Source organism: Carassius gibelio, chromosome A1 (assembly GCF_023724105.1).
Source record: "Carassius gibelio isolate Cgi1373 ecotype wild population from Czech Republic chromosome A1, carGib1.2-hapl.c, whole genome shotgun sequence".
NCBI classification, from domain to species: Eukaryota; Metazoa; Chordata; class Actinopteri; order Cypriniformes; family Cyprinidae; genus Carassius; species Carassius gibelio.
The window spans coordinates 8,893,357-8,920,019 of record NC_068371.1 but is presented as its reverse complement, the minus strand read 5'-3'; the positions used below and the strand labels follow the sequence as shown (position 1 = coordinate 8,920,019).

At 43.0% G+C, this 26,663-nt stretch overlaps 2 protein-coding genes across 3 annotated transcripts in view; one reads left to right on the top strand and one right to left on the bottom strand.

Annotated features, from left to right (window-relative positions):
• Positions 1-4,354: 4,354 nt before the first annotated feature.
• Positions 4,355-26,663, top strand: part of LOC127981898 (ladderlectin) — a 46,156-nt gene continuing 23,847 nt past the window's right edge. Inside the window, exon 1 of the mRNA XM_052585517.1 lies at positions 4,355-4,392. The gene's annotated coding sequence lies outside the window, so the exon portion shown is untranslated. The remainder of the gene's footprint in view (positions 4,393-26,663) is intronic.
• Positions 8,894-17,848, bottom strand: LOC127981307 (transmembrane protein 8B). 2 transcript variants are annotated; one of them, XM_052585495.1, is made up of 14 exons: positions 17,680-17,848; positions 17,139-17,316; positions 14,744-14,954; positions 14,439-14,563; positions 13,881-14,143; positions 13,456-13,781; positions 12,709-12,741; positions 12,517-12,610; positions 12,316-12,433; positions 12,011-12,150; positions 11,743-11,921; positions 11,512-11,658; positions 10,719-10,835; positions 8,894-10,254 (listed from the first exon to the last, which is right to left on the bottom strand). In XM_052585495.1, exons 1-14 carry the CDS (start codon positions 17,738-17,740, stop codon positions 9,961-9,963), a joined length of 2,286 nt encoding a protein of 761 aa, XP_052441455.1. In that variant the 5' UTR covers positions 17,741-17,848; the 3' UTR covers positions 8,894-9,960. The 2 variants fall into 2 exon arrangements, with proteins under 2 accessions (XP_052441455.1, XP_052441461.1); XM_052585501.1 differs by lacking the exon at positions 12,709-12,741 and having other exon boundaries at positions 17,680-17,847.

Genomic DNA, 26,663 nt, shown 5'->3' with positions numbered 1-26,663 from the left:
AGATTTATATCCATTGTGACAGTTTCCTTCAAAACTATGCTGTTACTGTAATCACACCTAGGCTTCCATGTTGAAGCACATCAGCGGGGCACTTTAAGACAGTTGTAATAACCACATAGTCTTACATAAACACATTGAACTCTTGCTTGAACTTGTAGAACTGAATCAGCTTAATGATGTAGTTCCTTTTCCATCTCAGTGTCTGGGGAACAGAAAAAGACATTACAACTGCTTTAATATATATGTAGGTCAGTTCATTTCCTTCATCCATAATGCAAAAGGGCAGCAGTCAGCAGGTCAAGGCGGTGAGATGGAGTCATCTCCTTTGTGACTCTGGCAAATCTTTGGAGGAAAGACCACAGCTTTCCATTCCTTCCCGTCTGTGAGCCCAAACCCATCGAGCATCTGGTGCTGTATTTGATCTGTGATTAAAGCAAGGTAGTAGAATATCACAAACACTGACACGGAGCATGATCCTACTACAATGGAAACGGCTTATAGTGATCACGGTTACAGTGATTAACCACTTACAGTATATGCATCATTCCTATAGAAATGCTATGAAAACAACTAGTTGCATGTGTTCATATTGTGTGTGTGTATATACGCTTGCTGTGCGCAGTTAGTTATTTTTCCCTCCTGTTCCTGCTCTGTGGGCGTTATGGTGCATAATTATTCTCCCTGCCGTCTCACAGCATCAAGTAGGCCTACTGTATGTTACGTGAGTGGAATGTAATGCTTTCACCCTGACCATTCAGACAGGGCTTGGAGCAGGAGAGGGCCTTGGTGCAGCTTATGTTATTTGATCTTTAAATCAGTAAAAACAGAGAAGCTGTTCATTTTATTACTTTATATTGATATAATAATTCTACAAATTAGATGGTAATCTGCATAAAAAATAAACAAAAAGAAAACAAATTTGACCCAGATAGATGTGATATAAGCAGTTTCCACTGTATTGTCCTAAACACTGCATCCCTAAAACAAGTTTAGACAAGCACCAGGTGGGAAAAATGTTAGATCAAAGATTATTTTTAGGCATTTCTACTTAATTTCAGCTGTGCAGTGGATAGACAGGAAAATGGAGGCCACACAGGGTGTATATGATGTGTGACACAGGTCCTGATGTCTCTGTAAAGTAAAGCAATTTGTGTCTATAAATGTGAAATGCTTGTACGGCCAAGGAAATGTCATGTGGTATACCCTCTCCTGATTTCTGATTGAACACATTATGGCATAATTTTGACTGTTTCAAGGTCTTTTTTCAAAATAATAATTCAGTTTTACAAAAAAAAAAAGTTTGTACTTGCATTCAATATCTAAATACTCAGTAAAGGGACCCAAAATGATCCAAACATTTTTCATGTTTTCTTATATTAGTGAAGATTATAGAATGGTGGTAAAATTTAAATTTATTAATGTTTTGGAATCTCCCATATATATTCCATGATGTTCATATTTGGTGATTAAAAAAAAAGTCTTATGTCAGGGTCATGCTATTCTAAGCATTTTATGAATAGGTAGAATCAAACAGGGGAATTATGGTTCTGGAACACTGGGTCAATAGTCAGAGATGTAACAACTGTGGCGTAGACTTGCTGTTCTCCTTGGCTCATGTTGACAAACATTATGAGCATTCATGACGACAGGGGACTCCAAACACTCCTGTAACATCAAGTTTCTTTGCTTATTGTTGTAACCTCAACATTTTGCCAGCCTTGAAGTTACTGCAGTCCTAAAGATTTAAAGAAAACATGGGAGGAGTAATGGTCTTTTTCCATGAGTTAAATCTAACATTTCATGGACTCTTAGATCTAAAAAAAAAAAAAAAAAAAAGTATTCTGCAACTATGACTAACCTCTTGAGGGTTTGTGGGGGCAGCTGTGGCCTAATGGTTAGAGACTTGGACCTGAAGGTCGCTAGTTTGAGTCTCTGTGCTGGCAGGAGTTGAAGCTGGGAGGGAGTGAATGAACAGCTCTCTCTTCCACCCTCAATACCCATGGCTGAAGTGCCTTTGAGCAAGGCACTGAACTCCCAGATGCTCCCCGGGTGCTGGATCTATAGCTGCCCACTGCTCCAGGTGTGTGTTCTCTTCTCACTGCTGTGTGTGTGCACTTGGATGGGTTAAATGCAAAGCACCAATTCTGAGTATGGGTTACCATACTTGGCAAATGTCACCACTTTCACTTCTTTTACTTTTACTTTGAGCTGTCAAGATGTGATAACAGTTATTCATCTCCTTTTCATCACCAAACATGTGGGTTCCATGTAATGGCTCTACCACACTTTTCCTCACAAGGCCAAAGTTGTCATCCAAAGTCACTATCATATCTCCATGCTTACATCTGGTGATGGAGGTTCACTTAGAAGTTTATTTTATAGAAAAATATCAAGAATTATTTTGCATGCAACTGTTCATTCCAAGATGGTTCCATAAATGTTTACTTTTAGTTGTGATAATTAATAATGTAATACAATTTAGGAAGAAGGTGTAATTTTCTTACATTTGTCTTAATGAATTTAACTATAATTGTTCACTTCACAGACAGGACTTCAAACTGACCTCGGCAAACTTACTTAAGACTTACCTCTGAAAGTGTGAGGTTATTTTTCCATATCAGGGTGTTGCAAAAAACCCTCAACAGAAACCTGACACTCCAGTGACAGACAAACAAAAAGCTCTCACAAAACTGTGTAGATGGAACCTTACTGTTTTTTAAATAAAACTCCCATAATGTACACAACATTAAAAAAATCTATCACATAATGTAAATACGTTGGACACAGAATAAGAATATGTGAATAACTCAATTTTGACAAAAATGTCTGAAAGAACCTTACAATTCCAAGGGGACGATATCTGAAATCAAAATATTTGGCAATTATTAGATAAAGTGCAACCTATACTTGTCACAAATTTCACAAAATCACAAAAAACTACATTTCCCCATTAGCTTCAGGCACGTAGATACATGCTAATTACATGCTAATTATCTCATGTAAACACTCATGTCACACCACTTTAAAACACATTTTCTGTATTGTTTTCACTTACTGACTAATTAATCACAGTTTCGGTTCTATCATTTAAGACATGGTCTTACCTGAAGATAACAACCGGGAAATATATCCGGTATATATGCTGCAATATCCAGTATTGTAAATCCAATGTAAAATATCCAGTTAAGTTACTGGTGAGCTGGTTTCCTCTGGCATTGGATCTGGAGTCTTCTCTTGTATTTGTATCAGTGATTAACCTTGTTGATGGATGATAACAGCCTTCTTAATCTACCAGTAGGCCCAGCAGGCCACTTCTGGCCCATATCTATGAGCTGATAACCACTGATTACGCCCATTCAATCGAATTACCACTTTACCCACCTCTAATATTATCACTACACACCTGATTAAAGGGGGTACCTTCTGTCTCAGATGTCGATGCAAGGGGGCAATGACCAAGTGTCGATACGTGACGATGAGGGGTGAGACCATGTTGCTGAACAATGACTATTTCTTCCTAAATAAGGAGAGCAATTACTCTCTTTACTCTATTTAGAAAAAAACGGTATATTACTTTATATACATATGAACACAGTTATTTTTGTGCTTATTGCCTGCAGTGTGCTCTATTGTGTTACCATGTCCACTTGTATATAAAAAAATCTAGACAATATAATAATAATAAGACTTGCTTAAAAAGTGTGTGGCCAAAACCATCTTAAACTGTAGTAAACAAAACTTTGCCAACATGTTTCATACTCGCATAACTCACCGGGTGTGTCTGATAAAGATAATGGCATGAATGCAAAATCATCATGACATTTTAACAGTTAAACTTTATGAATTGTGTAATATTTCCAGTCTCCCTTTTCTCTGTTTCTTTTACAGTTTTTGCAGCATAATTGTATTAAATGAATGTACTTCTCCTATACATCATGAATATAATGTACCCAGACTTAATGATTTTTTAGTACAAAAAACTAGAAACGTTAGAGTGATTTTCTAAAACCATTTTCTAAAATATGATAACCGATCAGATAAATTGCTATCCACATCTACTAAGCAAAATCCTACAGCTTCAATTAATCACTTTACAGTGATTATTTTAGTTCGTTTTTTATTTTTATTTTTATTTTAAATAGTAGTAATCAGCTAAAAATATTACACTTAAATTCACATGCAACACAATGCAACATCACAAATGAGGATGTTCAGGATCAGGTGTCGTTTTCCTAATAAGGACTGATAGATTGAAAGAAGCTTTCATTGGTGTTCAACCAGCTGCACATTGTGACTGTGCAAATAGTTAAAACTAAAGCTGATTTCAAGCAATGATCTGAGTATTATACCAACGAGTATTACTGCTTGCTTAGTTGAATTTTGGTTCACTTGGTATGATTTTTTTTTTTTTTTGTATTTCCATTTTTAGTGTTTTAAAACTTGTTAATGCATACATTAGTTACATTAAATTTGATACTTTTGTTAATAATAATGGGTTTATATGATTATTTTGTCTATTTGGTGTAACAGAATATGCTGACATGGTTTAATGTTCAAAAAACACATTTTTCAAATACTGTACATTATTGTAGGTTCTCTATACCCCGCCTCTCCATAACTCCCCTTTAACTCCCCTTTCCATAATTAATAGCTTCATCTTTTAAAATAAATGTAAAGACAGTTAATAATGTTCCTAGTTTTACCATCAATTCAAGCGGTGTGACAGACACAGTGATGAAGCTCGTATGTGTTTGCAGTACACAAGTGGACGGTTAAAGGAAAACAACACCGTTTTTCTGTATTCCACTATGTTTTCCCCTCAATTTAGACAAGTTGATACGTGTCTCTCCCGTCTCAGTGCGTGCACTTAATCACTGTTGCACGTGGCACCCCTATATTAGCGTTTAGCTTAGCACCATTCATTCCTTAGGATCCAAACAGGGATGAATTTATAAGCTACCAATCACTTACATGTTTTCCCTATTCAAAGACGGTTACACAAGTAAGTATGGTGGCACAAAATAGAATGTGACGATTTTCTAAAATGCTAACTATAATGTATCGCAGAAGAGCACTTCGAGTTTTCAGGAGTGATGATATTACTGTGCCTACTGTAGGTCGAAGTGTGTGTTGTGAAGTGCTCTTCTGCCATACATTATAGTTATAATTTTTCAACCATTTAGAAAATCGCCATGTTTTATTTTGTGCCACCAAACTTACTCGTGTAACTACTCATGCAAAGACTGTCTTTAAATAAGACGTGCTGTGCAAAGACAGGCATCAGCTGGATATCACATAAATACATTTGCAACAAAGCAAAGTGACAAATGATGTTTCAGTTGTGGTAAAAAGTCACATGACCCTGCTGAATGCTGGTTTAAAGAGAAGGAGTGCAGACAATGTAACAGAAAGGCACACATACAGAAAATGTGTAAAACAAAACCAAATGAGAAGAAAAGAAGGACGTCTGCAAAAAGAAATGCAAAGATAAATGAACTGGATGAACCTGACTCATAGAACTCTGATATGGCAGGTTTTTCATACACTGAGCCCCATTCTCTTAGAGAGACAGATCGTAAAATGATCTGGGTGACTCCTATTATTGAAGGAGTGAAATTGAAGATGAAAACGGACACAGGATCAGCGCTGTAGATAATTTCATAAAAGGATTACAAAGGCCATTTTGACAAACTGAAATTGAGGTGCACATCCAATGCTTAAGACCTACACAGGAGAGAAAATTGTTCCAATGGGAAAACTGAAAATCAGAGTAAAATGTGAAACCAAAAAGCACACTCTGGACCTTCATGTGCTGAAAAAGGGAGGCGTACCCTTATTTGGACGTGAATGGCTTAGAAGCATTCGGCTCAATTTGCAGTCCATAAAATCCATGCAAGTTACCCCCGAGGTAACCACGTGCTTTGTACAAGACAAATTATAGCATGTGCTAGAGCAAACTGCACAAATCTTCCAAGATGGCACTGGAAAATTGAAGCACATAAAGGCAAGGCTTACTATTGAGAGGGATGTGCAGCCAAAATTTCGCAAGACATGCCCTGTGCCATATTCAAGAAACCCGAAACTGGAGACTCAGCTAAACCGACCAGAAGACCAAGTAATCCTGTCTAAAGCAAGCTGGACTGACAGGGCCACACCTATAGTTCCAATTGTCAAGAAAAGAAGTATGCATTTGTCGTGACAATTAACCCAGTTTTGCAGGTGGACCATTACCCATTGCCTTGCATTGAGGACATCTTTGCGTCACTATCAGGTGGACCGCATTTTTCAAAAATCGATCTGGCCCAGGCATATTTACAAATGGAGGTATAAGGATCTTTGAAAAATTACCTGACAATAAATACAAATAAGGGTCTCTTCCGCTACAACAGACTCGATGGGGTGTCATCAGTACCAACGCTGTGGAAAAGAGCCAAGTTTTGCAAGGGATTCCAGGCACACAGTGCTATTTAGATGATATTATAGTCAATGGCCATGACGATGACGTCCACCTATCAAACTGTTCCTGGTATTAGTGGATGCACATTCAAATGCATTTTTAAAAATGCTACATCCACAAAGACTGTTGAACGGTTGAACTACCACCACATTGTTCTCCCGCACTGGCCTACCAGAGCATTTGGTGAGCGATAATGGTACACAGTTTACCTCAGAAGAATTTCAGTCATTTGTTAAGGGCAAATGGAATTAAGCACACTACATCTACTCCTTACCACCGAGCAATGAATGGCCTGGCTGAACGCTTGATTTAGTCCCTGAAAAAGTTTTTGAAACCCATGGGAGGGGAGAGAGTTCACTCAAATATTCAACTACTGCACAGAAGATTCCACTTCCTCCTGGCGACCAGGTAATGACCCCAGACAGTCTTTGGGTCTTGACAAAATTCCTGGGCATGTACTGAGAGGCTGTGCAGAAGAACTCACTGATGTATTCACAGACATTTTCAACATCTCACTAAGTCAGGCTGTTGTCCCCACATGCTTCAAAGCTACCACCATCATCCCAGTCCTGAATAAGCCGTCTCCATCCTGCTTCAAAGACTATCGTCCAGTTGCACTTAACCCTATTCTCATGGAGTGATTTGAATGGCTAGTCATGCACTACATCAAGTCTGCCCCCCCTTCTCTGGACCTCTTCCTGTTTGCATATTGGTCCTACTGCTCGACCGATGATGCCATCGCCACTACCCTCCACTCAGCACTCACATATCTTGACAAAAAAAGACTCATACATCAGAATGCTGTTCATAGACTTCAGTTCAGCATTCAACACAATCATCCCTCAACAGCTCATTCACAAACTGGTCCAGCTGGGGCTCAACACTTCGCTGACTGTTGGACGTTCTGACTGATAGATCTCAGGCAGTACTGGTCTGCAGCCACATATCCAGCACCATCACACTGAACACTGGGGCCCCCCAAGGATGTGTGCTGACCCCCCCCCCTCCTCTTCACTCTGCTGCCCATGACTGCACACTATCACACAACTCTAACATCTTTATTAAGTTTGCAGATGACAGGACTGTGGAGGGTCTCATTAGAAGCAGAGATGATGGAAACTACAGGAATGAGGTGAGTGGGCACAGGTCGTGGCCCCGCTGTTAACGGGAGAGGCACAACGGGCATACTTGGCGCTTCCTCTGGAACAAAGCGCTTCCTACGAGGAGTTGAAGAAGGAGATACTGGTCCGGATGGGGCTATTGCCAGTCGGCGCCGCCCAACTCTTCAATGAATGGACCTTCGACACCGGGCTGACTTGAGCGCCAACCCCCGGAAGTATGACCTGGCCCTCGCCAAAGCGAAGGACCTAGGGTACCAGGTGGTGAGCAGTCAAGTGAGCAGTCCTGGAGCTCAGGTATTACCTCCTCAGCCGCCACTTCACCCTCGTAACCGACCACGCTCCTCTACAGTGGATGCCCCGAGCAAAGGAGACAAACCCCAGGGTGACTCAGTGGTTCCTCACGCTTCAGGACTTCAACTTCACCATGCAACATTGAGTGGGGACGGCCGACGCAAACGCCGACAGACTCTCCCAAATATGGGCAGCTTTCTCAGGTCTGTCAGGGTCCACTCTCCACAAGACTCGGCTAACCCCATCTTCTATTGTTTCTGCAGAGAGCAGTGTGTTACCACCAGCCCCAACGCACCGTACAGCGCACAAACTGAAGAGGAAGCTGAGCACCAAACCACCTCACGCCAACCCCCTTTCACCACCTTTTCATTAATAATATCCACCCTTCGGGGAACCGACCTGCATCCTCACGTCCTTCTTCACCCCACCACAGTATGTATGTGTGTGTGTATGTATATATATATATATATATATATATATATATATATATATATATATTTATATATATATATATAAATATATATATATAGCAGCAATAAGGCAAAAAGTTCCTGTGATGTGATTTCATTTTTAAGATTAAGATTTTTAAGATGTTATAGCACAGAATAGCTAATTTGATTTTAATGTTTAACATAAAGTTTAACTATAATACTAAACCTTGTTCTAATGAAGTTTAAAAGTGACCTAAAAGAAAAAATTAAGTAGCCAGTTCTAAATAATCATATTTCTCCATTTATTGGCATATAAATTACATAAAGTTTTAAGAAAAAAATGAGACAGAAATCAAGAGCACAAATAATAATAGTAATAATAAAAAACAAACTTTAACATGTACCTTCACCAATATAAACATATTTTCTTTGATTGCACTGCCTCATTCTCGACCCCCCACACAAGTGTATATTTGTGCAATTTACAAGGCCTATCAATGAACAAACAATAACAAGGACTGTCATGATAACCCATAAGAAAGAATAAAAGGTTTTGGGATTCACAGATTTACAAATGGAACTATTAGCATATATCTTAGTTTAGCTCATTTATTTTTCAATCTCATTTGTAATTCCAATACAAAATGAATATAAAACATTGTAAAACATATCTGTATTATATTCCAACCCTAATTTAACACTTTTCCTCCTCGAGAAAAACAAGAGATGAATTACCTTGCTGTCATAGTTAAATAGAAAACCACAAAACTGATTTACATACATTTGAGTTTTAAAGGATAGTTGCAATATACATTTAAACCTAAATGCCTCTTCAAGTTTAAATTGCCCTTAGGGTTCAAAAGTACAGTAGTATTCATATGTAAAGCCTTGACCAATAGAGAGAAGTTCATCTTAAATACATCAGGTCATCTTATGTCAGACACCCATTATAAACAAACACATCTTCACCTATTAAGGATACTTCATATTTGCAAACAAGCGCATTTTCACATACTGGCTCAAGCATGTTTCAAATGTTCTTCCCCTTGGAAAAGTAAGAGCAACATCTGAAGAAATATACCAAGGTTTTTAGGGAGGAAGAAAGGAGGCATTTTCTTGTACATTCCGAACAGTGGTTTAAAAAATAGTGTGAAACAATTCTGGCTATTCTCCAGTTTAAAGGAATAGTTCATTCAAAAATAAAAATTATGGCATTATTTACTCAACCTCGAGCCATTCAAACCTGTATGCATTTTTTTTTTATTTTTAAATGAAATACAAAAGAAGTATTTGTTTGCCAAAAAGCACCATATAAGTAGTGTATATGACTTGTGCACTATATTCCAAGCCTTCTAAAGGAATAAACAGACCAAAATAAGTCATTATTCACCAATAATCTTCCCTTTACTTATGTGGTCACTATGAACTTGGAAGAATCTCCTATTGTGTTCCACTGATTTGGTTTATGGGTTAAGAATGACAGTAAAAAAATATTTTTGGGTAAACTATTCCTTGAAGTTATCCTGAATGTGCATACAGACATACTGGTCACTGCAGTCAAGTATCTTTCAGATTAAGCTTGACATGTTTCTTAAAGCTAACCAATAACATTTGGAAAATTATAAAAATCCAGTCTGTGCAAATATCAACAGCAGTGTTTTTAGTTGACAGTGTAATGCTCTATTTTCTCATTTGAACATCTCCTGTAGCTACAGATTTTGTTCGTCCAGCCCCAGGGGGGAACGTGTTTTTCACGGGGTGGTAAGAGGAAGACCACGCTCGTGGCCACCATGACATGCCATATGGAATGAGTGTAGTAGTAGTTGCTGTCGGTCTGAGCAAAGACGTACATGCACACTCCAATCAATGCTGATAAGATCCCCGGAAGCAGGAACAACACCCAGCGACGCCACAACGGAGGGTAACACTGATGCCGTTTCACACCTCGATAAACCTGCCGGGTAACAAAAGTGAACAGAATGGGAAATATTTCAAAGCTGCATCATTACATTGAGATGTACTGTCAACATTCATTTTAAGTTAAATGTAATTTCCTCCATGTAAAAAAAAAAAATAATAATACTAATAATAAAACTTTCATTCATCTTTTTTTTTATCTATCAGTTTTAGAAAGAAGTTCAAGGCAGAATTTATTTGATTAAATAATATGTTTTCTATTTTGTAATGTTACAAACATCTTTGCTGTTATTTTTGATCAATGCAATGAATATCTGCTGAATAAACAAACTTATATCTTAAAAAATATTTTACTGACCACAAAACTTTGAAAAGTTGTATATTTACATAATAATAATAATAATAATAATAATCTATTAAAAATATATTAGTCTGACTCAATATCAACAAAACAATCTAAGAATACATTATGTTTTAGAGTAATGAACAAGTCAAGCTCACCCAGGAAGTGACCATAATGACCAAAGCAAACAGAACGGGTCCTAGAAGGTTCCACAGCCCCCTGCGGTCCAACTGCATCGCCATAGAAATTATGAGAGTGCCCAACATAAATAATAACTGCAATGTAAGAAAAACAAAAGCTATTAAAACTGACATGCAACACATAACGTAACTTTAAGTAAATAATACTCATTAAATAATTGTGCATATGCATGTTAAGGGGTCATGTCATTACAAATCTACATTTCCTTGATCTTTTTAAAAATATATATATTTTCCATTGTAATATATAAATAGTTCCAGAACCAAAAACTGTGTTCCCAGTCTAAATAGACTATCTACTGAAACTAATCTGCAGAAACTGATTGAAATCTGACAATATTAACAATAGACGGCCCACATTACATTCATTCTAAGAAACACTTAATAGTTTGAGGGCGTTTACTGAAGTCTGATATTTCACCCTAAAGGTGAAGAGAAAGCCAGAATTGACATGAAAAAAATTAGCCCTTGACTAAAAGAGTGGGAAATATTTAATATTTAACATGACTCTTTTTTTCGAAAATATTTTTTTTTATGATTATTGATCTGTTAACAACTTATTCTTCTAATTTATACATATAATAACAACATGATTATAAAGTTATACACAATACTTCTAAATAAATAAAAAAGACAATGTTACTGGCTTGTGGTTTATTTTCTCAAAGTGGCAATGCACTTATCTCAACATTTCCTTTAAAAAAACAGGTAGTTCTAGTTAAACAAGTGCTATTTAAAGCCCATTACATACATATTTTACAGGATCCTGTAACCGTGCCATGCACACAATGGTCACCCACACGGACACGACAGAGCCCAAGAAATCACAGAACTGGAGAGTGTCGTAGTCCATGATACACATCACAGTCACACCGGGCTGGTCGCACGCATGATAAAACTGCAAAAAACACATGCTTGTGACTACAATATACTAAACGAGAACAGACAGAAAGACAGATAGAACTGTAACATAAATACACACCGTGGAGAAAAACATGGTAAAGAAATAGATGGCGGCCTCAATGTGGTAGCCTCTGTAAAGTGCTACGACAATGGAAGGGATGAAGAAAAAGTTACTGAAGGTGAGGAGCAGAGCTGCGGCCAGCTGCCGAGAGTACGACTGCGCAGTGGCTCCATCCGTACAGCCCCATCCCTGCCAACCTTTCAACGGCAAACGCACAAAAAAAATAATTTTAATGAATTATTATTACTTTATGGCAAGTTTTTGGTGTGTATGTGTGTTTGTCTACCTGCTTTGCACACACATGCGCCATAGAGGAAGCTGTGTGTGCGTAGTAGTCTGCACTCTCCATACGGCCCACAGTCATCAATGCATGCACTCACACTCACTGACACACTCACTATGCCTGATGCATTCCTGCAGTCAACACTGGGAAGACAACACAGGAGCAAAAGTAATACTGAGAAGGTGCTTTAAAGTCATCATGACATTAAGTCCATACAAGTTCCTGGACCTATGTTTTTATTCAAATATGAAAGTACAATGCAATGCAAATGACATTTCATTTCATAACCATTTCATCACACAACTGACCTATCATTGCACACGGTTTGGAGGCTGAGGTACCACACTGCTGCATCTGGGAATGGAATCCTCAACAGTGCCTGTGATTCAATGCTGCTCACACTCAGGGAATAACCCTGTATAAGCCCTACATGCACACATATACACAGAGAGTGTTAAAAGTGGCATGCTGGAAAACATGTATTGCACTAAGTGTTGATTGTGACTAACCTGTAGCACAAGTCAGGCTGTGGTTGAGGTCAAGTAAAGGAGCAGTAGGGGTGAGACATGCTTTGGCATGAGCAAATCCACCAACCAGAGAAGTCTATGTCACAAACACAAGAAGAAACAATTGCTATATTTATATTACACAATATGAAATATATCTATCTATCTACTGTGGGTATAGAAAAGAATAACCACCTTTAAAGTAATCACATTTTGTTGCTTTGCAGCCTGAAATGAAGGAGGACACAGTTTTTGTTTTATCCAGCTGTATTTACTCAGTGCAACCTATAACATCCAAGTGAAAAATATGTAACACTAACATGTCAGAGAAAAAAAAAATGAATCACTGACTTGGAAAATGACTTATAACTCAATCAGGTTTAGCTAATCACTTTCTCAATGGCACACAAAGCCATTTGACTTTGTGATTAGCTGTGGTCACTGTGATCATGAAAAGAGCTTTCCTGGAGCATTTCAGTCCTTGGTAGTGCAACTGAAGCAAACAATATGGGGAACAAGGCACTATATAAGGATATTCTGGAATAAAGGTGTGGACAGGCACAAGTCAGGAGATGGATACCAAAAATTAAAAGGCTTTATCAATGCCTAGAAGCATTGTGTGGATGTGATGACAATATCACAAATTCTCTACAAATTGGTCTTGTATGGGAGGGTTGCAAGAAAAAGAAAAACACTCCTCAAAAAAGCTTTGCCAAAACACGCCTTGAAGATTCTGAGGCAGATGAGACTAAAACTGAGTTATTTGGCCTCAACACCTAACTATATATCTGGCAGAAATCCAGAACAGCTCACCATCCAAGTAATAGCATTCCTACAGTAAAACATGGAGGTGGTAATATCCTGTTATGGGGGCGTTTCTCTGCAGCAGGGACTGGTGCTACATATAATATTATATCATATCATATCATATCATATTCTTACAGTGTTCAAGTTGAGCTGTACAACAAACGTGCCACCACTATCACCAGGAGACTGCTCAAGTGTGAGCACAGTTGGAAGGTCCGAGGTCACGGTTAGGTTGCTGGAACCGATGAAGTGTAGTGATAGTACATCCTGTTCATCTCTGGACACTGAAGGACTTTTCATGCACATTGGCTCCGAGCTGTTAGCACGGAGGCCCGTTTGGTCTCTCATAGAAACTGGTGTGTTATTTAGGGCACCTGAGCTGTTGCTTTGGGGAGCAATGATGGTACGAATGAAGGCTGAGGTGTTAAAATCTGAAGGGACGCTCAAGGGTTTACATCCCACTGTGTGTATGAAGTGAAAGAAGGGGGAAAATATTTAAGAATCGAGCAAAAACTGGCAAAAAAAAGTGAAATTGAAGTAATAGGTGAATCAAAACAGACCTGTGACATTGGCAGAGATACTGAAAGGTATTGTGGTGTTTGGCTGACTAGTCTCAACCATAACCAGTAACCAGCTGTTCCACGGGGGAATGAGGACTGATGCAGAGCAGCTCTCTAACCCTGAACAGTTCTGTTTCACCTCCGAGCCCTGCCTCAAAGTGCTGGAGCCTACAGAGACTGACAGCCCACAGTCATTTCCCAGCTTTACTGAACAGTTCAAGATGAAAACATCCAACCTGGAGGAGAACTCTGGAACAAAGACCCTAAACAGACAAGATACACAAAAATACTTTAGAATTCAACAAAAATAGAAAAACTTCACATTTTATATTTACTTTTTTTTTTCAGATAATGAAAAAGAAACTAAACATATTACAATGGTTTCATGTGACACTGAAGACAAATTCAGTTTCGTCATCACAGAAATAAATAATATAATGAAATACATTCAAATAGAAAACAGTTATTTCAAATGGCATAATTCAAAATAAAAATAATGATAATGATAAAAAGTAACAAACATCAATATAAATCTATAAACACAAAAATAAAGCATACTTAAACAAGGCTGGAGCTGAAGTTAGTGTTTGATAGAGTGGAATGTTGTATTGCAAGATTGGCAGGTCAGCGCCTCTCCTCAAAAACATCTGTGCCTGGAATAGGTATGAGCAAGATGGCAATCCCTAAAATAGAAAGCAACACAAATTTACTTTGAAATGTATTATTTAACTCATGCATCCAATGATTTTATTATATTTAAAATATAAAGTAGAAAACACTTATTTTTTAACAGGGAAAGCTGTCACATTTATATACAGTAGGTAATCCTACACAATACATATACATAAAGTATATACACAGACCTGTTGCTCTATCTTTCCTTCATCTTTGGGCAGGTGAGCAGCAAGGAACCAGTCTCCAGGTTTGGGGTGGGTCACATTGAACAGCGTCACATTGCCGCTCTGTCCACTGGGAATGGTCAGGGTCAAGTTATGAGCAAGGGAGAATGACGTGGAGTTTGGAAAGGCTGTGTCTAAAGGGTTGATGACCGGGGGAGCTCCTGCCCTAAAGTGCCTGTTGAAGTGCATTAGATAGACAAAAGTCAATGATATATGTTAAGAAAACTAATTACTACTGTCATTTAGCTGCTTTTTTCTACTTTAACAACCAACGATTCTATTGTACAGCACAGTTAATGCATTTCAGCCGCTAAAAGATTGTTTAGTCATCTTTTAAGAGGATATTAGTACAGTATATACAGGTGCATCTCAAATATATCATGGAAAAGTTCTTAATTTTTTTTGTAATTCAATTTAAAAAAACAAACTTTCTTATATTCTAGATTCATTGCACACAAACTGAAATATTTCAAAAGTTGTTTTGTTTTAATTCTGATGGTTATGACTTACAGCTTAGGAAAATAAAAAAATTCAGTATCTCAAAAAAAAAAAAAAAATTCCAAAACAGAAATGTTCAAGATCTCCAAAGCAGGTTTAATTATGAACTCAATACTTTAATGGGGCTTCAATGCAGTGTGGCATGGAGGCAATCAGCCTGTGGCACTGCTGAGGCATTATTAAACCCCAGGTTACTTTGATAGCGGCCTTCAGCTTTTCTGTATTGTTTGTCAGATGTTACTTATCTTCCTCTTCACAATACCCCACAGATTGGAAGCATGAAGTGCTCCAAAATCTCCAGGTAGAAGGCTGCATTGACTGTGGACTTGATAAAACACAATGGAGCAACACCAGCAGTTGTCACGGCACCCAAATCATCACTGACTTCAGAAACTTCACACTGGACTTCTGGATTCTGTGCCAGTCTTCCTCCAGACCTTGATTTCCAAATGAAATGCTAAATGTACTTTGATCTGAGAAGATGTCTGTGGACCACTGAGCAACAGTCCAGTTCTTTTTATCCTTGCCTCAGGTGAAATGCTTCTGACTGTTTTTTTCTCGTTAAGGAAATGGCTTGGTTCTAGGAATGTGACAGCTGTAGCCCTTTTCCTGAAGATGTCTGAGTGAGGTGACTCTTAATGCGCTGACTCCAGCTTCAGTCCACTCCTCCTTGTGAACCTCTCCCAAGTTCTTGAATCTGCTTTTCCTGACAATCTTCCCAAGGCTGAGATCATCCATGTTGCTTGTGCACCTTTTTTTCTACCAAAGCTTAAAATGTAATATTCTATTTTTTTTTATATACTGATTTTTTATTTTTCCTAAGCTGTAAATCATAACCATCAGAATAATAATAAAAAATAAATATTTCAGTTTATGTGCAATAAATATAGAATATGAGAGAGTTTGCTTTTTTAATTCAATTGCAAAAAATAAAGACCTTTTCCATGATATCCAAAAATTTTTAGATGCACCTGTACATTAAATTATTTGACATCTGTATGTGCTGTATTTACTATGTAAATATAGTACACAATAATCCTGGGCTTTTAAAAGATTTCTCATGAGAATCTATCTATCTATACAGTCTCCAAGAAATGATCACTAAAAAGACCTCCAAGTAAATCATTCTTAGAGGTATAAAGAATCAGCACACATTAAAATATCATTATTGTCATTATACTTCTCAACCCTGTAAAAACTAAAACATTAAAGTCATGGAAAAAGAAAAAAGTAGGCTACTTGGTTCTATGTTTTTGTTTCTGATTGGATTTTGAGATGTGGATGCTGCACTCAAAAGTGGATGCAGATGAATGCAGGCTTGTAGGGATGAGCTTCAAGCAAACAAAATGATTGAAGAAGTCCTGCATACATCACCGGTCTAATATTTTCACCACAAAGTCCAGTTATGACATTCTGATGAAATATTACGAGGATTTTTTTTTTTTTTAATTAGACATACAGTATGCAGAGATTAATTATTCATAATAATATCTATATCATGCATTTACATAATAGTACAGGTACTGTACACTTGAAACCATCTTGAAATACTTATAAACCATTATAAACATTAAAACCCACACTTGATATTTGACAGCATGTTTTCAAATGGGGTTTCAGTGGTTACTATTACTACGACTGTAGTGTAAACCCTGTAAATCGGTTTTCATTTTATCAATTATAAGTTACAGCAGGTTCTCTATGAAATTTACCCAAACCTTTACCTATCATAAACTATGGTTATTGAAGAGAAATATAGTTACCATGGTAAATATCATTTCACAACTGAAAACACTTTAAACAGATGGATTATTCAAGCACGTAACAGTTATGTTTACCGTCATAATTTCACCATACATACACAGTGATGTTTTGGTTGCCACAGTTCAGTCCGGATGCCCGTGAAACCGTGAGCAGCCACCGCGCGAGCACGGCATCCTCCGGTACTCTAAAGTGCTGGAGCCGAACATTGCCGAACCCGCTGTATTTGGACAACTTTTGAGGCGCTTTAGAGTAGAACCCATTCGAGTAAGTGAGATCTGGGGGGCAGAGCATGACATCATGATGGCGTCAGACGTAAACAATCACAATAAGCGAGATCCCTTTATACACTTAAGGCTTACAATATGTGAGACTTATTTACGAATAAACATACTATAAACAAATTTGCGTCCGATAATCTAGACGATTAAAATATTTAAGAAAAGCCTTGCCTATTGTTGTGAGAACTTGTGACATTGATAAAGGGCGAAAAACTGGTTGTTTTACACTTATAACATAGAGCAGCTCAATTATCGCGTTTTATTTAACGCCTGAAATAAAAACTTTAAAATGGCAGTTAAAAAACGGCTGTTAAATGCTGCAAACATATGGAAGATATCTAAAGCGCTCCCAAAACTTACCCTCAGCAAAACTGCCAGCGATGACATACAGTAAAAGGCATAGTGCAAAATACTTTTTCATTATGCTGTTTAGATTTTCCTCAGTCAGCCCATTGTAGTTGTAGTGTTGATCATATGTCTAAGGACTATTATGACACGTTACTTCCTGGTCCGAGACGTATCACGAGGTGTAGCCAAGAGGGTCTGGCTGCAGACATATGGGCGAGTGGAGCTCCACTCAAGAGCGGAAATACGTCACCTCCACTAGGGACGCCGCCATGTTGGACCGGGCCACACTTTCCGTAGAATTACGTCGCCTCCACTAATGACGCGGCCGCCATGTTGGTCCGGGTAACACTTTACGTAGAATTACGTCGCCTCCATGGGGGCGAGTGGAGCTCCATTTAAGAGGGAAAATATGTCACTACCACCAAACTTTCGTTTTGTATTACTTGTTATATACACGTATAAAGGGTGCTTTGCCAGTTATGTCACCTCTTTGTACGTAATGTTAATATGTTCTGTACTTTTATCTTTGTTACTTTTACCTAGTAGAAAAAAAAAATATATATATATATATATATATATGTCACACCCAGGGGCGGCTATGCTTTGACTAAGCCACACCCCTTCTCAACTTCCACCTCGAGGAGGTCCCCAAAGCCAACCCAATGGCCAAACAACACGAGAACAAGTAAGTGATAAAACAATCTTTATTTAAATATTTAAAAATAGCTTGGGGAATAGGGAAAGGGCAATTAAAACTAAACTCTGACTCGGTCCTCCAGATGGGCTATGGCCGGGAAGAGGTCAGGGAGCAAGGGGGCCACGGGGATCCGGGGCGTGGGGCTCGGGGCCAGGCCAGAGTCTTAGGTATCCGTAGCGCCCTCCTTCTTCCTCCTCTTCGCTGAATACAACTCACGGTAAGTACTGGTTCACACAGTTCGTTCTCGGGGTGCTCACTCTCTTTCTCTTCCTCCACAGGCAACGGCTGGGACGCAAAGGCACAGTTAATTCGGCTTGGTTTTGCTCTCACCTCTTCACTGATTTCAGCTCACAGTAAGTACTGGTTCACACAGTTCGTTCCTTGGGTGCTCACTCACTTTCTCTTTCTCCACAGGCAGCGGCGTAAGTACAGGTTTCCTCGGTCTCTCCTCGTGTTACCCACTCTCTCTCCTTTTTTCTCTCCACAGGTATCAACTTGGGCACAATAGCACAGTTAGTTTGCTTTGAATGGCTCTCACCTCTGGGCTGGACACAGCGTACTGTAAGTACAGGTTTCGCTCTATTTCTCCTCGCGTTATCCACTCTCTCTCCTCCTCTCTACAGGTATCAACTTGGACACAAAACACAGTTACTCTGCTTTGGATGGCTTTCACCTCTGGGCTGGACACAAAGTACTGTAAGTACAGAGTTCGCTCTATTCCTCCTCGTGTTATTCACTCGCTCTCCTTTTCTCTCCACAGGTATCAACTTGGGCACAATAGCACAGTTAGTTTGCTTTGAATGGCTCTCACCTCTGGGCTGGACACAACGTACTGTAAGTACAGAGTTCGCTCTATTCCTCCTCGTGTTATTCACTCTCTCTCCTTTTCTCTCTACAGGTATCAGATTGGACACAAAGCACAGTTAGTTTGCTTTGAATGGCTCTCACCTCTGGGCTGGACACAACGTACTGTAAGTACAGAGTTCGCTCTATTCCTCCTCGTGTTATTCACTCTCTCTCCTTTTCTCTCCACAGGTATCAACTTGGGCACAATAGCACAGTTAGTTTGCTTTGAATGGCTCTCACCTCTGGGCTGAACACAGCGTACTGTGCTATCTCCGGAGATCTGAAGCACGCTCCCAACATATACTGTACTGAACTAGGCTAGAACCAGCAGTCTCCTTGTCCTCCCGCGACGGAGTGCATGAAGGCGGGGGTTTATCTGACTGGACACACGGCAATACACAGCAACCCACAGCAATATACAGCACCACGTCAAAATTATAGGTTTTCACAGCACGAAGACTCACCCACCACACTCAGTGTACGAAAAGGACACCCGTCTTCCTTCACTTCGCTTGGTTCGGATCTGGCGATGGAATATGCGGCCTAGCTAGTGATGTCGTCGTTGTGACTACTTCAATAAGTATTCCTTCGGCTCTCCCACCACACTATATTAGGGGTAGGGCCGCCCTCCTCCTCCTGGGGGGATCTACACAACGCCAGGTCAATATACAGGGCACTTTCGGCTTGCTCTTAGTACTCACATCAATGCCGCTTCCAATCCCCTTTTTCACGTCGTCTCAATTCGCCGTATAATCCGTTCACTTCTCAACCTTTAAGGTTCGCGATGTCTTCTCAATCATACAATTCCAGCCTGAGGGAGAGAGAGAGTTAGACAGCCACCAGCAGCGCACCAAGGCGGGCACGACACAGTGCTTCACACACACCAGAAAGAGCTCCCAGACTGTGAAATAACTTGGCCTTAAGTACTGCCTTGTCCAGCGTATCCTCCAATCACCAACCACTGTCCCTAACTAGGCACAGGTGCATCGAATTCCCTGATTTTCCCTCTTACGGCGCTACCGGAAGTTCCGGTGTTCTGTTTTTTCCGGTCCGGGCGGAAACACTTCCGGGCGGAACCAAACTTCCCGAATTTTGGTTCCGCCCCTAAAGATCGTCACCTTGTGACATCCTCCCCCGCCAATCCGTTCTAGTCCCTAGAACGTCCTCGGGCTGTCCACTCACCATAGCGGGCAGGGGGTCGGCCTCGGTTCTCTCGCTGGGATCGTCTCACTGGTGAATCGGGCTCAGCTTGTTCAGGGGCTGCTTCTGGTTCTCTCGGGGCGATCGGGGGTGGTGCCACCACGGGTCTCCCTGGTACCACAGCCCAACCTTCAATCCAGGGGGCCGCTGGTACAGGTTCCGTGGGGACTTCTTCCACGGCTTCAGGGTAGTTAGGGCATGGGCGAATCATGTTCCGGTGCACCACACGGTCGGGGCCTGACTTCCCTTCTGGCCGGATGGTATAGACCGGCTGTCCCGGCCTCTGCTGCCGGCAGACTACATAAGGGGTGGCCTCCCAACGGTCACTCAGTTTCCCCTTCCCCTGCCGCCGATTATCTCTCACCAACACCCTCTCTCCTGGCAGTAGAGGGGCTTCTCTAGCAGTCCGATCATACAACCGCTTACTTTTCTCTCCTGCCGTCTGTATCCTTTTCGACACCTGCTCGTAGGCGAAATGCAAGCGCTGGTGATGGCGCCCCACCCACTCCGTTACACTTGCTTCCTCTTGGTCGGCTGTCACTCCTAGGACCAGGTCAGTAGGCATTCGTATGTGTCTGCCAAACATCAGGTACGTGGGGGCGTAACCCGTAGTACTATGTATACTGTTGTTATAGGCCTGTAGGAGGTTTGGCAATGCACTCACCCAATCGTCCTGCCGTTGTTGGTCCAAGGTCCCCAGCAGCCCCAATAGGGTCTGATTGAATCTCTCGCAGCCGCCGTTCCCCTGAGGATGATACGAAGTGGTGTGAGTTTTCGTGCAACCGTACAACTGGCATAGTTCTCTAATTACCCTGGACTCAAAGTTGGCTCCTTGATCGGAGTGCAGAAACTCCGGGCATCCGAACGTCTGGAAGATGGCCCGCCATAAAACTGTAGCGGTGGTGGTTGCAGTCTGGTCGAGGGTGGGGATAGCCCAAGCGTACTTTGTGAACAAATCCGTTATTACCAAGATGTTCTGGTAGCGATCTCGTGGTCGGCCCAGTGTCAAGAAGTCCATAGCCATGATATGAAGGGGGGCCTTCGCATGGATGGGTACCATTGGCGCTCGGACCTCCCGTCTGGACTTAAACAATATGCATCTCGGGCAAGCTTGAATTAGGGCGTGCACCGATGCCTCTAGCCCGGGCCAAAAGAAGAATCTCCTAAGCAGGGACACGGTCCTCTCCTGTCCCTGGTGCCCCAACTGGTTGTGGTACGCCGAAACTAACGCCGTTACCTCATCTGCGGGTACCACGATCTGGCGTACTTCTTCGCCCAACTTCGGGTCACTGACCCTTCTGCACAGAACGCCATCTCTCAGCTCCAGCCTGTCCCATTGCCCCAGCAGCCTCCTCCCAGTATCCGTCTGGGCTAACCTCTCCGCTGGCGTCAGCCGTCGGCCCTGTTCCAGCCATTCTCTTACCAGCCGCACATCTTGATCCCTGGCCTGTCTCTCCCTCCACCGACGGGGATCCCATCCCCAGTTCTCAGGCACGGCCTCTTGTCTGCTGCCTGGTGCCTCTACTGCTCCTACCATATAGCCCTCCTCCGGGCTAGCCCCTCCGGGGCTTTCCGCTTCGGGCAGCCTTGAGAGGACGTCCGCGTTCGTGTGTTCACGCCCTGGTCGGTACTGTAGTTGATAGTCAAAGTTGGCCAGTTGGGCCACCTACCGCTGCTCCACGGCTCCCAGCTTCGCCGTCTGTAAGTGTACTAATGGGTTATTGTCTGTAATGATCGTCACCTTGGCACCCCAGAGGTAGTCTTTAAATTTCTCACTTAGGGCCCACTTCAATGCCAGCAGCTCCAATTTGAAAGAACTATAGTTCGCATCGTTCCTCTCGGCTGGGTGGAGGCTCCGGCTGGCGTACGCGATGACCCTCTCGACTCCGTCCTGCCGTTGAGCCAACACCGCTCCCAGCCCGAGATTGCTGGCATCTGTATACAGAAGGAATGGTTTTGTGAAATCGGCGTATGCCAAGATAGGGGCCTGTAGCAGCTCCTGCTTCAATGTCTGGAACGCCGACTCACAATTTGCATCCCAGTCTACGTTGGGCGACCCCCGGCCCCGGTTACGACCTGTGCCAACCAGCAACTGATTAAGGGGTTTAGCAATTTTTGAAAAGTCCTTTATGAAACGCCTATAGTATCCCACAAATCCTAAAAAGGATCGCACTTGCCTCACTGTCCTCGGGGCCTTCCAGTCTTTCACGGCCGATACCTTTCCAGGATCTACGGACACTCCAGCCGCACTGACCACGTGGCCCAGAAAGTTGACTTCTCTCCGTAGTAAGTGACACTTATCGGGCTGTAGCTTCAATCCGTACTTCTCCATGGCCCGAAAGACTTCCTCGAGGTGCCTCAGGTGTGAATCAAAATCTGGGGAGTAGACAATCACATCATCCAGGTAAACTAATACTGACTCCATTAACTGACCTCCCAAGCACCGCTGCATCAGCCGCTGGAAGGTGGCCGGAGCGTTACAGAGCCCGAAAGGCATCCGGTCCCATTCAAATAGTCCAAACAGGGTTGTAAAGGCAGTCTTCTCCCGGTCTGCTTCGGCCACCTGCACCTGCCAGTAGCCACTGGCCAAATCTAGGGTAGAGTACCATGCCGACTGCGTGAGGCTGGCAAGCGAATCTTCGATCCGCGGCAAAGGGAAAGCGTCTTTCTTAGTCACGAGGTTCAGCTTACGGTAGTCCACGCAGAATCTCCAAGCCCCCGTCTTCTTTTGCACCAGCACTATGGGGGCCGCCCACGGGCTGCTGCTTTCCCTGACAACTCCTTGCTTCAGCATGCCTTGCAGGAGTGTACGTACCTCGGTATACAAAGTGGGCGGAATTGGGCGATACCTCTCCCGGCTGGGCCCTGCATCCCCGGTAGGTATATGATGTTGTACCACCTGGGTGCATCCGTAGTCTTCATCGTGGGTGGCGAACACATGCTGCCATCTCCGAAGGAGGGCCTGTAACTTCTGTGTCTGTGCTTGTTCTAAATCCTCCCCTTGTAATGACTCACCCGCCAGGTGGCTCGGCACACTCCTCTCCATACCACCCCATGGGGTGTCTACTTGTGTCAGGGCCACCTCGATGACAGTGGGGCACACCTGACGAAAACTAATATCCCTCTCTTCCCTTACTTGGTGGGGTGTAACCGTTGTCAGACGGGCTAATCGTTGGTGCCGATGTAGTTGCACCGCGTATGGGTGTACATTCCGTATCCTCACGGGGACTCTCCCCCGCCGGACCGTCGCTAGTCCTCGTGCCACTTCCACTTGTGGACAATCCACATGGGGCTCCACCAGCACCCACTCTTCTGGGCCCGCTCTTCGGGGCGGTACTCGCGCCCACACAACAGCCTCACTTTTTGCGGGGACAGACAAAGCAAAACGACACATCACTCTTCCTACCTCTTCCTGTTCTCTGCGGACTTGGCTCATTTGCACCCTTCGACAGTCAGCTACCACACACTCCCACTTGGGCCTCTCTGCAGGTGGTATCTTCGATACGGGCCTAGCCCGAAATAGCTCTTCCCAGCAATCAGCGAGGACATTCATGCCTAACAGGGCTCGATGTGCACCCAGACAGTGGTCTTGCACGATAATCACACCTTTCTGGGGGACCATCACTCCGTGAACCTCTAGGTCCGTCAATCGGTAGCCAATATATGGGATGTCGAGGCCGTTTGCGCCCTTCAGAATAAGCCAGGGGGCCTCCGCCCCTGGTGCCCCTTGTTTCCCAAACACATAAACTCTCAGCAAATAACGTCACTTGGGAGCCTGTGTCTACCAGGCATTGAATCTCCTTGCCGCACACTCTCACCTTCGCCACGGGGCTACGCCCAATCATCTGGCTCCTAGAGCCATATCCTCTTCCAGGGTCTTCTCGAGGGGTCCCGGCCACACGACCCACAGTGGCCGGCCGACCTAAAAACCCCCTTCTGACGCCCTGCGGGGCCCACACTGGCGGCTATAGTGACCTGGTTTGCCACAGCGGTTGCAGATGGGTCGCCCTTGCTCGTCCCATTCAAAACGGGGCCGATTAAAGTGGTTCGGGCGCCTGAACGGCTCTCGGCCTCCCTCTGAGTACACTCGGTCTCGGGGCGCCGGCCATGGTTCCTCCCGCGCCCGTCCTTGGCGCAATTCTCCTACGAGGGCTTTAGACAGTTCAGACATCTGATCGCGGACATCTTTCAAAAGTTCAGCCTTCAGTGCTTGCTTCCAGTCAGGGCCTCCGGGTTGTGCTGGTGCTACTTCACTGACGGCCGCACACACTGGGGGACCACTCACCTCAGTCTCATCACCTTCCAGGGCCAGTGCCTCTTTCTTCAGATCTTCGAACGTAAGACCCGGGTCCCTTCGAAACTGGATACGTAGACTCTCTCACCGGACCCTCCTTCAGCCCCAGAAGAAACTGGTCCCGCAATAGAGTCTCTCCATCTCCCAACCCGTGGTCCTGACGGGTCTGTAGTCGGGCGAATTGCTCTCGCAACCTCAGGGCGAAAGCTCTAATCGGTTGACGGGGGCCCTGCTTACAATTGAAGAACTGGGAGCGAAGGACAGCTACGGGGGTGTGGTCACCATACTGTTCAGTGAGGAACTGGAACACGGTTTGGGCGTTGGCTCTAACGGCTTCGGGGGCGGCATGCACCTCTCGCCGCGCTTCTCCATCCAGGGAGTTTAACACAAATTGAAGCCGCTGGGCTGCACTAAGGCCCTGTAGGTCGGCCAGGTACTCTAGTTGGGCCTTCCATTCAGACAATCGTACCTCGGATTCTGTCCCCCCATACTTTTGGATCCAGGGGCTCCCCATAAAAACGGGCATAGCACGGGGTTGGGCTGAAGGCCCCGCGTTGTCGGTCATTGGACGACCTTGGTTACTCAACTCGAGGTGGAAACCCTGCCGACTACGCCAAAATCTGTCACACCCAGGGGCGGCTATGCTTTGACTAAGCCACACCCCTTCTCAACTTCCACCTCGAGGAGGTCCCCAAAGCCAACCCAATGGCCAAACAACACGAGAACAAGTAAGTGATAAAACAATCTTTATTTAAATATTTAAAAATAGCTTGGGGAATAGGGAAAGGGCAATTAAAACTAAACTCTGACTCGGTCCTGCAGATGGGCTATGGCCGGGAAGAGGTCAGGGAGCAAGGGGGCCACGGGGATCCGGGGCGTGGGGCTCGGGGCCAGGCCAGAGTCTTAGGTATCCGTAGCGCCCTCCTTCTTCCTCCTCTTCGCTGAATACAACTCACGGTAAGTACTGGTTCACACAGTTCGTTCTCGGGGTGCTCACTCTCTTTCTCTTCCTCCACAGGCAACGGCTGGGACGCAATGGCACAGTTAATTCGGCTTGGTTTTGCTCTCACCTCTTCACTGATTTCAGCTCACAGTAAGTACTGGTTCACACAGTTCGTTCCTTGGGTGCTCACTCACTTTCTCTTTCTCCACAGGCAGCGGCGTAAGTACAGGTTTCCTCGGTCTCTCCTCGTGTTACCCACTCTCTCTCCTTTTTTCTCTCCACAGGTATCAACTTGGGCACAATAGCACAGTTAGTTTGCTTTGAATGGCTCTCACCTCTGGGCTGGACACAGCGTACTGCAAGTACAGGTTTCGCTCTATTTCTCCTCGCGTTATCCACTCTCTCTCCTCCTCTCTACAGGTATCAACTTGGACACAAAACACAGTTACTCTGCTTTGGATGGCTTTCACCTCTGGGCTGGACACAGCGTACTGCAAGTACAGGGTTCGCTCTATTCCTCCTCGTGTTATTCACTCTCTCTCCTTTTCTCTCCACAGGTATCAACTTGGGCACAATAGCACAGTTAGTTTGCTTTGAATGACTCTCACCTCTGGGCTGAACACAGCGTACTGTAAGTACAGGTTTCCTCTGTTTCTCCTTGTGTTACTCACTCTCTCTTTCCTTTTCTCTCCGCAGGTATCAGATTGGACACAAAGCACAGTTAGTTTGCTTTGAATGGCTCTCACCTCTGGGCTGGACACAACGTACTGTAAGTACAGAGTTCGCTCTATTCCTCCTCGTGTTATTCACTCTCTCTCCTTTTCTCTCCACAGGTATCAACTTGGGCACAATAGCACAGTTAGTTTGCTTTGAATGGCTCTCACCTCTGGGCTGAACACAGCGTACTGTGCTATCTCCGGAGATCTGAAGCACGCTCCCAACATATACTGTACTGAACTAGGCTAGAACCAGCAGTCTCCTTGTCCTCCCGCGACGGAGTGCGTGAAGGCGGGGGT

What these genes read in the sequence shown, in the direction of transcription:
- LOC127981307 (XM_052585495.1), bottom strand. Translation starts at nt 17,740, where the DNA reads ATGAAAAAGTATTTTGCACTATGCCTTTTACTGTATGTCATCGCTGGC. An exon ending in AAGGAAAGATAGAGCAACAG is followed by an intron (nt 14,564 to 14,743) that starts GTCTGTGTATAT and finishes TTTCTATTTTAG; the next exon opens with GGATTGCCATCTTGCTCATA. An exon ending in CGCATGTGTGTGCAAAGCAG is followed by an intron (nt 11,922 to 12,010) that starts GTAGACAAACAC and finishes TGCCGTTGAAAG; the next exon opens with GTTGGCAGGGATGGGGCTGT.